Source organism: Dromiciops gliroides, chromosome 1 (genome assembly GCF_019393635.1).
Source record: "Dromiciops gliroides isolate mDroGli1 chromosome 1, mDroGli1.pri, whole genome shotgun sequence".
NCBI lineage: Eukaryota > Metazoa > Chordata > Mammalia > Microbiotheria > Microbiotheriidae > Dromiciops > Dromiciops gliroides.
The window spans coordinates 656,069,544-656,082,180 of NC_057861.1; the positions used below are offsets into that span (position 1 = coordinate 656,069,544).

General features: G+C 34.9%; 1 protein-coding gene across 2 annotated transcripts in view; it reads left to right on the top strand.

The window, feature by feature from the left end:
• The window catches only part of ADAMTSL1 (ADAMTS like 1), a 1,070,304-nt gene that overhangs the window by 763,514 nt on the left and 294,153 nt on the right, over positions 1 to 12,637 (top strand). For both annotated transcript variants that reach the window (XM_043978110.1, XM_043978111.1), the window contains one exon: positions 10,181 to 10,417. In XM_043978110.1, coding sequence (XP_043834045.1) covers positions 10,181 to 10,417 — 237 coding nt within the window. The remainder of the gene's footprint in view (positions 1 to 10,180; positions 10,418 to 12,637) is intronic.

Sequence of the window (12,637 nt, forward strand, 5' to 3'; positions counted from 1 at the left end):
ATATTCTTTATACTTTCTCAGAATTAATTTTTATTGTTCTGTGCTTGTTGTTCTTTCCATTTACATCAATGATGTCAAACTCAAATAGAAGTGGGGGCCACTAAAGCATAGGTAAAGATCCTTAGGGGCTTCATATTGACCCAGAATATCACATATTGCTATTATCTATGTTCTCTTTTTATTTATTCTGCTTAATATTTCACAATTACATTTTAAATAAGATTCAAACTACACTCAGGAGTCTTACATGTTTAACACCTCTGATTAACATTATTGTAAATTGTCACACACATTGTTTTCCTGGCTCTACTTACTTCACTTTGCATCCCTCCATGTAAATATTATGGAGTATTACAGGACCAAACACTATGTGGAAAATTCAGTTGCTACCAGGTCATCATACAGTGAAAACTAAATAGCATTTGAGATACATTCTTTTTTTATATCTTTTCTTCTTTTAAAAAAATATTTATTTATTTTTAGTTTTTAACATTAGATAAGATTTCCAATTTCCAATTTATCTCCTTCCCTCCCCTCCCTCCCCCCTCACCTAGACAGCAGGTAATCTGATATAGGTTATATGTATGTGTGTGTGTGTGTGTGTGTGTGTGTGTGTGTGTGTGTATAAAAAATAACATTAAACATATTTCTGCATTAGTCATGTTATGAGAGAAGAATCAGAGCCAAAAGGAAAAACCTCAATAAAGAAAAACAGTAGCACCAAAACCAAAAGAAATAGTACGGTCCACTCAGCATCCATATTCCATAGTTCCTTTTTTATTTCTGGATTTGGAGAGCCTTTTCCATAATGATTCCTTTGGAGCTTTCTTGTACCATTGGATTGGTGAGAAGAATCTAGTCTATCGCAGTTGATCAACACATAATGTTGATGATAATGTGTATAATGTTCTTCTGGTTCTGCTCACCTCACTAATCATCAGTTCATGCAAGTCGTCCCAGGTTTCTCTGAAATCTGCCTGCTCATTGTTTCTTACAGCACAATAGTATTCCATTACATTCATATACCACAACTTGTTCAGCCATTCCCCAATTGATGGGCAATCACTCAATTTCCAATTCCTTGCCACCACAAAAAGGGCAGCTATAAATATTTTTGTACATGTGGGTCCTTTTCCCTTTTTTATGATCTCTTTGGGGAAAAGACCCAAAAGTGGTATTGCTGGGTCAAGGGGTATGCACAACTTTATAGACCTTTGGTCATAATTCCAAATTGCTCTCCAGAATGGTTGGATCAGTTCACAGCTCCAGCAATAATGCATTAGTGTTTCAATTTTTCCACAGCTTCTCCAACATTTATTGTTTTCCTTTTTTGTCATATTAGCCAATCTGATAGGTGTCAGGTGGTACTTCAGAGTTGTTTTAATTTGCATCTCTCTAATCATTAGTGATTTGGAGCATTTTTTCATATGGCAATAGATAGCTTTGATTTCTTCATCAGAAAACTGCCTGTTCATATCCTTTGACCATTTCTCAATTGGGGAATGACTTGGATTCTTATAAATTTGATTTAGTTCCCTATATATTTTAGAAATGAGGCCTTTATCAGAAGTACTGGCCATAAAAATTGTTTCCCAGCTTTCTTTCTAATTTTGGATGCATTGCTTCTGTTTGTACAAAAACTTTTTAATTTAATGTAATCAAAATCATCCATTTTGCATTTCATAATATTCTCTATCTCTTGTTTGGTCATAAACTGTTCTCCTTTCCAAAGATCTGAAAGGTAGACTATTTCCTTCTTCTCCTAATTTACCTATGGTATCACCTCTTATGTCTAAATCATGTACCCATTTTGACACTTATTTTAGTATTGTGATATATTCTTAAGTATAGTCTTATGAAACATACAATGAGACAATGGCCTTTGATATAAAAAAGATCATCCTACTCTTTTTCTACATGTTAGTTAAACCTGAGAATTAGACACCTCAGGGGATTCTATTCTGCCATTCCTTTGTTGTGACTAAGGACAAATCATTCATGTCAACGTTTCTGAGTATCATCTTTATCATCTATAAATTGAGAATTAATAGTACAAACCTGCCTATATGTCTACATCATTCCTTCAGAGGTCATTACTATGAGTACTCAGTGCACTGATGTTGATTGAAAACCCCTTCTGACTTAGTGGGTGGCTTTGGAGAGTTGCTGGAGGCCTAGCCCAGTCTTTGGCACATATTAGGTGATATGAAATGCTTATTCACTTCCCCTTTCCAACAGAATTCATTCTCTTATGGCCAACTGGGTGATGAGCTTCTCAAACTCAGCTAAGCTGATACTTGAATTATAATTAAAGTGTACCCTCGGACCATACTCATTGCCTTTCTGGCCAGTGGGACTTGACCAAGCTTGTACTCCGCTGGCACGGCCTTTGAGAATGCATCAACATCTCTGTCCCTCAGTAAGGTAAATTAGTGCTGCCCTTTAGTTCACTTGTCTATAGAAAGGATATCTTAATGGTAAAACAGAGCTTCTCAAGATAAAAAATGCTTATCCACAATATACATACTTCTGTCACAAGGGAGCTAGTTGTATGGGTTAATTTGGGGATGAGAAAATAGGAGAGATGTTTCACTAGGTAATTCCCTATGATTCTATGAAGACTCATGTAGAGAAATGCCATGTTATAGCAGATAAGTCATTGGACTTAGTAGGATGTCAGGACAATGAGGGTTCAAATCTTATCAGATAGCTACTAGCTGTTTGATCCTGAGCAAGTCCTTATCTATAATATGAGTGGTTGGTCTGTTAGCTTCTAAGTCCCTTCCCAGCTCCTAATCTATGTTCTTTCAATTTAGTGGTTACAAAAACCTGGTAGCTTATAATTATGAGAATGAAATGGGGAGCAGGTGAAAAGATAAATGGATATACTTTTAAATGTCTGGAGATGCTATTTTCTCATCTATTCTCCTTTTCCAGTATTTTCTTGATGTTATCAGGTGTTAACTGACTCTAAGTAGAATCACAGAGTGGAACTATGGCATTTATTCTCTGGTATTCATCAAATAGGTTTTATAAAACGGCAAAGTCAACAGAATAGGTCCAGCTGTTAAGTGTCTTGAGTCAGAGGTGGAAGGGAGTGTATCCTTATGGAAGGAATATTTCCACTTTGACAAGGTAGAAAAGAAGAAAAAGAAAACCCCTTTTATCCTTGTTATTATATACTGTATTTTTTCCAAACCCATTTTAAAGGTCCATTGAATGCTTCTACCTTGATATAATCTTTTATATTTTATCCATTAAGTAAACTTTGAAAAGCCTGACCTTGTTTTGTCCCATACTGTAATCCGATATACCTATCATCATCAGGGGACATCTGGGATTCATCTTATCTTTTCCACTGGCTAGTTGATTAACCAGAAATTGTTTTGAATTGGATTCATATATGGCAGGACTCCATGGATTTTATGAATTATAGTGAGGGCAAATAAAAGGTCAAGCTTTGTTTTTGCCTTTTTTAAGAAGGAAGCTTTAGCATTGGGATTAGGTGCTTGAAAATTATAAAGAAAAGGAGTACTGTTACTGGAATGGTGGAACTGGGGCACTTATAGGGCCTTTTTACTCTTTTCAATAAACTAAATTTTCCTGAAGAAAAAGGAAGTCCTTTCCTAGTAGTATGACCCCAAGCTTAGACCAAGTCCCTGTCCCACAGGCATCCCACAGATCTTTGCCTATTGTGTGTCCAGATGATTCCTTGATGGTTGTACACTGCTTTCTGTCTAACCCCACCTTTCTCACTTGGGTGCATATATGCCATATATTATCCTGCCAAACTACATCTTTTTTTCCTGAGGGAGGAGGGAGAAAGGGTCATTAAGAAAGGGGAAGAAGTCTCTTTATGTAAGTACCCGAATATTTTATTCTGCACAAGGGCAATAAAATGAGTTCAGAATAGAAGCAAACCACAGAATTTAAGTTGGAAGCAAGCTCAGAAGTCATCAGGTCCCTTCCACACCTGACCAAGAGTTTTACCTAATATCTATCAGACTAGTAACCTGGATATGCAGCTTTTAACTAAAGACCTTCAGTGAGGGGGAACTCACTGCATCCTGAGACAATCCATTCCAAAAGATGAGTAGAATTAATCATTTTAAATCCCCATTACCCTTGTTTTGTGGGAATCAAGTTACTCCTTACAACAAACCTTCAGTAAGTAAATATCGAAATATTATTTATCCATATTACTTATTATATGCTCTCAGTGTACCTGGCGTTAAGGTTCTTTGAGAGTAGAAATTCCATCTTCTACTTATTCTATATAATTCCATATCCTATATTCATTATTGGAAAACAACATCTCATGTCCCAAGGAAATGTCTAGTAGACACATGTATTGTAAACTAAGAGGTAAAAGACAGTGCCTAGGAAGCTGTACACAAAGCTTTCCCAAAGCTACTTATAAGACAAGTGTAATATTATTTAAGCTCTATGTCTAACCCTTTCTCTTCTCCACCTCCCTCATTCACCCCCTTTCTCCTTCCTTTCTTTTTCTTTCCTCCTCTTCTTTTAAAAGAGGAACAGGAAGTGTGGATGGACTACCATGGCTTTGCTTGAGTTTCCAGTTTGCAGCTGGTGAATTAACCCAGCTGCATTTTGGGTTCATCGACTATCTTGAACTATGTTTCAGATGTTTTGGGTCCAACAAAAGCTCCCTTTTGCCAAGTCCTTCTTCCCTTAATTTTTAAACATGTGTATTTCAAGGGAAATTTGATTCATATGTTTCTGATTCATTTACACTTAAATCATCAAAATGTTATTTTGTAAGAGCTATTTGATGTCCAAGAAGCTTTCTGAACCTGTTTTATAAGCCTTCTTAAGTCTTTTTTTCTTAAAACAGGAAGTTGCATTTTGCCAAGTACAAATAAACTCAAACATTACAAAGGTTCGAGTTCAGTTTTAAACTCTGAACTCCAGGTTTTAAGTGCATTCTCAACTTAGCAAAACATATTTTCCCAGCCTTGCAAAAACACGAACAGAAGGAAAGATAATGATATTGCAAAGGAGAAAAGGTCTTCTCAGGCACTGTGATCCTCAAAGTTCATAAAGAATGAAACAGGGCATTCCCCAAAACCACATGTGAGGTGCAAACGTGCATTTCTTTGTATACTGATCCTCTCATACTTTCTTTTAGGCTGTTTTACTGCTTTTGTCACAAAAGTGAAAGTCTAAAAGTATTAGCATTTCAACTTTGTCATCTTTAGTATCCTGTAAAGTTGTTACATTTGATCCATATTTATTTAATTTGTTGTCAGATTCAAAGCAGTCAACAAATTCTGTGGAACGGTTTAAGTTTACTTAAGTAGATAAGGCTTTCAGCTCTGGGGATGCTGCTTGGGGGAGGAGAAGGATTTCTGTCTACACACACACACAAATATACACGTGTGTGTGTGTGTGTGTGTGCGTGCACGCATTTTAATAAAGCTACAAAGCAGGGTGGCTGAAGCAAACAGAAGGATCTGATTTGGCACTCTGCATTGCATTGAATCCAGTGATTAAACCTGACTCTGCTCTCATAGACAGAAGAATTCAGAAAATGATCTCTACTGTATACTATGTGGTCTCTTAGTTTTTATCCTTACTTCTTGGATGAAAAGCAAAATCAACTGCTTGCATCACCTTTTAATTGGTTCATTGCCATTTCCAGATAATTGAGGCAAAAGTATTGAGAGGCTTGGAATCTGCTTGATCCAAATAATTGCATGAATTCTCTACTTTACCTCATGTATTTAGACATGACCTCACCCATCACTGTTGTATGGATAAGTAATAAAACGCCTTGTGAAATCTTAGGATGAAAAGTGGCCTGTAAATGCCAGACATTGATCTCAATATCATTATTAACAATATCATAATTATAAAAACCACTGTCCTGTATTATTATAGCTCATGTAAGAACCAAGTATTTCAAATATTTCGTTTGAACATTTCAAAGCCATATGCAAAATCATTCAAGCCTCACCACTCAATTTATTTCCCAACCATGAATAATCTTCACGTGGTATTCTTTGTCTTCATACCTGTGCTTCAATACTTTGGGTGCAGATGTAATACTTCAGGCATCCATGACTTCACTGGCATCAGTCCTCCTTCAGTTGGCCCACATCAAAAATCCCTCTTTGCCATAATAGATGAATTTAATGATTTGCTATGCCTGAAAAAATTCATCATGTGGTGATGAGCCTCTCTGAACTTAGCTGGCCTGATCCTCAGGTGACAGACAAACATAGATTCTATTGCAGAACCTTTACTTGAAGACTTTCCAGCTTGATAGGTTCTGTCATAGCTTGTACTTCGCTGGCATAGCCATCAGTTTTAGATTTAAGCTTCACCGAACCACTGGAAGAGAATTTTAGTGGAAAGCACACATAAACACCAAGAGCACAAGATCTTTGAAATTATATGCTTGCCTTGCCTAAAAAGGAATCAGCTACTTGATAAATGATAAACTATTAAGTAGAATATTAGAAAAAGCATGGGATTTCTTTACAACATTAATATTCTGGAAGTTGTCATTTAAATACCAAGTAAATTTCAGGAAAAAGGAAGCCACACATACCAGAGCTATCAGAATGACCCTTTCTTTATAATCATAGACATAGAGCAGAGTAAAACTTCAAAGGTCATCTAGTCCAATCCATTTTTTTTGGCAGCCATTCTTTTTTTTTCCTTTGCTTCTCCCCCACCTTCAACATCACTATCTCTTTACAGTGACCCCTTTTACCCACTCCCCTAAATAGAAGCTTACCCCAGAGTAAAGAAGAAGGTAGATAAACAAAGCAAACCAACACATTGGCTTAGTTTAATAATTTATGGTTCAATCTGTACCTAATAGTACACTAACTCTCTGCTTATTAGAAGGAAGCATTCAACATTAGTCATCAGGATTTCTTTGCTGTTGAAATGCATAACTCCTCTCCTTTCCCCTTCCAGCACAACCCACCAAACTCATAGCCACTAAATTTATTATCCTGTGATTTCTATGATTTCCTAACCTTCTGTTAATTAAATGCAGTGGGCAAATTTCAGATTTTCCTGAATGTCACCTAAGTGCCAGACACATCTTTGTCTGCTCTAATCAGTACTGCAAAGGAAGGCTAAAGTAAGACAGCTTATCTTTTCCCAATTTTTCTTCTCTGATTTCCCAAACAAAGGACCTCTAACACCCCCTTCATCACTTCCCTTTAAAAAGAATAGTCTGAATTAAAACACCAAAAAAGAACATTTCCACACACAAAAAAGAACACAAAAATAAGATTACATTTAAATTTTTAAAAAATTCTTATTCTCAAGTCCAAATTCTCTCCCTCTCTCTGCCCACTCCACTACCCTCATATGATACCCATTATACATATGAAGTCATGCAAAACATTTCCATATTAGCCAAGTTGCTTTGAAAAACAAGAAAAATTAATATAGAAACAAAATATGCTTCATTCTCCACTCAGAGTCATATACCACAACTCATTGAACCATTTCCCTCATTGATAAGGATACACACAATTTCCAAATCTTTGCCACCATGAAAAAAAAGAGTTGCTACAAATATTTTTTGTATTTATGGATCCTTTTTCTTTGATCTCTTTAGGGTATGGACTTAATAGCAATATTGCTGGTCAAAGACCTTTTTAAGTATAGTTCCAAATTGTTTTCCAGAATGGTTGGACCAGTTCATAGCTCCACTAACAATGCATTAGTGTGCCTGTTTTTCCACATCCCCTTCAGAATTTGTCATTTTCCTTTTCTTTCACTTTAGCCAATATAATGGTTTTGAGGTCTGTATTTGAGTTGTTTTGTTTGCATTTGTCTAATTATTAATAACATTGATTTTTTAGATGAACTCTTTTTAGCTTTGCTTTCTTCTGAAAACTGCCTATTCATGTTCATTGACAACTTATCAATTAGAGAATAGCTCTTATTTTAATTAATTTAGTTTAAAATTCTAGTAGTTGTCACTTAAATGCAAAGTAAATTTCAGAAAAAAAAGAAACGCCATATACCAGATACCCCATATACCAATATTTTTACATATTTGGCTCAATTCCTTATATATGTGAGAAATGAGACCTTTATCAGAGAAATTTGATGTAACCCCTTCCCCCCAGTTTCTTTTTCTCTTCTAATTTTGCCTGCATTGGTTTTGTTTGTGCAAAACCTTTTACATTTAATGTCATCAATATTATCCATTTTACTTCCCATGATCCTTTATCTTTTTGCTCATAAACTTTTGCATTATCCATAGGTCTGATAGGTATTTTTTCTCATGTTCTAATTTGCTTATAATATCATCCTTTATGTCTAAATCATGTACTCATTTTGCGCTCATTTTGGTATACAATGTGATATGTTAATCTATGCCTAGTTGCTGCCAAAATGTTTTCTAGTTTTCCCAGCAGTTTTTGCCAAATGGTGAGTTCTTGCTCTAACAGCTGGGATCTTTGGGTTTATCAAACAGTAAGTTAATGTGGTCATTACATTGGTATATTATGCACTTAATTTATTCCATTGACTAAACAGTCAATTTTTTTTACTCCAGTTGCAGATAATTTTGATGATTACTACTTTGTAGTATAGTTTGAGATCTGATACTGCTAGGCTACCTCTCTTTAGTTTTTTTCATTGATTCCCTTGATATTCTTGACCTCTTGTTCCTCCAGGTGAATTTTGTTATTATTTATTCTAACTCAAAAAAATAATTCTTTGGCATTTTATTGGTATGGCACTAAATAAGTAAATTAATTTTGGTAGCATTGTCATTTTTATTATATTGGCTTGGCCTACTCATGAACAATTAATATTTCTCTAGTTGTTTAGATCTGTCTCTATTTGTGTGAAGTTTTTTGTAAAAACACTTATAGAAGAAGGAAAAGAAAAGATTTTATATGAAAAATTGAACCTCTGTACTGCTAATATTTTTAAAATATATAATAAATTCTGCATGTTTCTTTCAAAACTATCCCATTTCTCTATGCTTTCATCTGAATTTCTTCTGATGTCTAAATGTGCATTTTAAAAACATTACAATGACCCTCTTTTTCTGGTGGGTGGGTGCATCACTATTGCTAAGCCAGTCCAAATTAAAAACCAAGAGAAAGGGAAGAAGAAAAGGAGGAAGGAAGAGAAGGTGGGAAAATGAGTGAGAGGAAAGGAAAGAAGAAACAAGCCCTTGTAACAAATAAGTATAGTCATAACAAATCTGCATTATGACTATGTCAAGAAATTTATATCTCTGCATCTTGAGTCCATCACTCCTCTCTCAAGAGGTTGTTTATGTACAGCTACCCACTACTGTCACTTAGAGAAAACAATGATTAGAGATGCAGTCCAAAGTGCACATTATTATAAGAATTCAGCAAGAAAAATCCCAGATCAAAATTACAAGCTAACATACTCCATCATAGGTCTTTTGGAGGCATGCTTAGTCATTTCATTGTTTAGAATTAGTAAGTCTTTCAAAGATTTTTTTTCTTATACACCGTTTCTGTTCTTATATAAATTGTTCTGATTCTGCTAACTTCCCTCTGTCAATTCATACTATCCAGGATTCTCTGAAGCAGTATGTTATGTCATCTCTTATGGTGGAATAATTTCCTTCATATTCATATACCATGATGTGTTCAGTCCCTACTCAGTTATCTAAGGGGCAATCTAAAGTACCCACTCAGGGTCTAGTACTTTTCTTTTTTCTTTCCTCTGATTTTCCCCTTTAGCATCAAGAGCTTTGTGTTCCATGCAAACAATTACTTCCTCAGTATTATTCTCCCTCAACTTATCCCTATTTATTTCCCTATTGAATTTGATGTATTTTTACAACCAACTGTGTGTGTGTGTGTGTGTGTGTGTGTGTGTAGGGGGGTATTCCTTGTTTTATTCCCTTACCTCTTACTCCATGTTTCTGTACTTTTCATACATAGCCCAGTTATGAGAAATGACAAGTTAATCTCCAGAATCCCTACTACTCCTTTCCAAGAACCAAATAATCCTATCATCTCTCTCATGAGAATGGGAAAGTTCAACCTGTATTGACCAGTGACCTTGTTTTGTTCTATTTGTACTTTATAAAGGCCAAACAGCTGCAACATTTTTATAAGAACAAGGATGACCCCAAATTTTTACTAGTCTGGAATATATTCCTAAACCTTTGCTCTTCCTCTTGCCTCTCTAGGACTGCCCTCCAGAAGCAGGAGATTTTCGGGCCCAGCAGTGCTCTGCTCATAATGATGTCAAGTATCATGGCCAATTTTACGAATGGCTACCTATATCGAATGACCCTGACAACCCATGTTCTTTGAAGTGCCAGGCCAAAGGGACCAGCCTTGTTGTTGAATTAGCCCCTAAAGTTTTAGATGGTACACGATGCTACACAGAATCACTGGACATGTGCATTAGTGGTTTATGTCAGGTAAGTCCTGAGTCTTTAGTTCATCAAATCTACAACACTTTTTTTTCATGGGTTTATGGAAACCCCCATATATTCCTCTCCAATTCACCTAGTCTTTCCCTTATTGAGTATTCAATTACTTGTTGGCTGGAGAATTGTAAGATAAAGTGTTACAGTAAGAGAAAGAACTTTTTTACTCCCTGTAATTTCTTTCTCTAATTTTCACTTGAGGACAAGAAAAATAAAATATTGAATATTTTATGTAAATGTATTTTTAGTACTTAGGTTCCTATTTGTTCATTTTACAGTTGTCTTTTGTTTTTTTAATTCATTCATTCTCTTCAACATTGAGTCCACTCTTTTATAACAATGAAAATAGCTAACTAAAATGAACTGACAGTGTATATGAAGTCTTTCCCATAACTAGAGTCATCCACTTTTCTAATAAGTGGAGGGCAATATGTTCCTTTATCTGACTTTACCTGTCTTTTGGTATCGTTTTCTTTTACATTAGAATCATAAAAACATAGATTTTGAGCTAGAAGGGACCTGAGAGCTCAGCTAGCCTAAACTTTTATTTTATAAGTGAAAAAACTAAGACCCAGAGAGATTAAATAACTTGTTGAATATTATAGTAGATCCAAGATTTGGGTCCCAGTCTCCTGACTCCAAAGCTACTGCTCTTTCCACAGTACCACACTGCCTGATAATCTCCTGATACTGTTATTTTCATTCTCCAATAATACATATATTTTTTTCTGTTTCTCTGAAATCCTTTTATTTGGTATGGGTTTTTTTTTGTTACAGTGCAATATTTCATTCAAAGAGCACAATAATTGATTTATTTAGGCAATCCCCAGTCCATTTGGCACCCATTTTGCTTCCAAAATGTTGCTACTACAAAATATGCTACTATGAATATTTTCAAATATTTGGTTCCTTTCACTCTGTCTTTGATGACAACCGGGTATACATATCCAATAATGACTTAAAGGGTGCAATTAGTTTAGTGCTTTTCTTATTCAATTCCAAAATATTTTCAAGAATGGTTAAACCAATGCACATCTCTCCTTAAAGTATATTTATTGTTTCTACCTTCTCATAGCCCCTCCAACATTTACTATTTCTCTCTTCTATTGCCTTTTTTGAGATGAAAGTTGTTATTTTAATTTGCATTTTTCTCATTAGTAGTAACTTGGCACATTTATGTGTTTTTTCTTGCATTTCTTTTAAAAAACATTCATAAATTTTGGTCTTTTATCTGTTAGGCAACATGTCTTATCTGTGTCAATTCACTAAAAATCTTGGACATTAGACTTTTATCAGAAATATGTGATACAAAGATATTTTTCTACTTGGATTCTTTTTTTCTTGGTCTTTCTGCACTCATCTAATTTCTGCAAAAGCATTTTTTGAAAAATTTACCTGATTTGAATCGTCTGTTTTATCTTTTGTAATTAATTCTGTCCTTTGTTTTAAGAATTCATCCATTGACCATAGCTATAAAAGATGTCTCCTCTATACTAGAGTTAATCAATAGTACCTTCTGTGTAATATGTAGTTGGTTATACTCTATACAGGAGTGAAGATTTATCTATCCCATACATAATTCTGTATAATGTAAATATATTGAATATTTGCTATCATGTGACAGCCGTATAAAAGGTGAATTTAATGTGCCTAACATGTTAAGCCACTTCATAGTGTCTCATTAGTTTGTCTTAAATATAATAAGAAGATTCTGAAATAGAAATGAAAGCTTTGGAATCCAAACTTCAGTTTTCTAAGGTTTTTGGAATATTACCTAAAAGTAACCCTCCCCCCCCCCCCAAAAAAAGATTATGGGCTAGTCATGGAAGAAAAGTGAGAAGCAACAGTAAGACTTACAATGTCAGAAGAATGTGATGATCCCTAACATGTTAGGTGAACTCCCTGTGGCAATCTCATGAGAATCATTCAGAATAGGTAGTCACCTCTGGGTAGAAATCTGCCTTGTTGAATGTCATATCTTCATTGGTGAGCTCACAGATCCACTGAAGGTTTAGAATTTTTGTGAATATTGTTAATTTGGAATATTAAAAATAATGGTGGTAAAAGAAACTTGAAAAGTGTTGGGATGACATTTTCTACAACTAAGTTGACTCACACATATAAATATTTTTTCATAAAAGTATTTTATTATTTTCCAGTTACATGTTGAGATAGATTTCAACATTTGTTTTTATAAGATTTCTAGTTTCA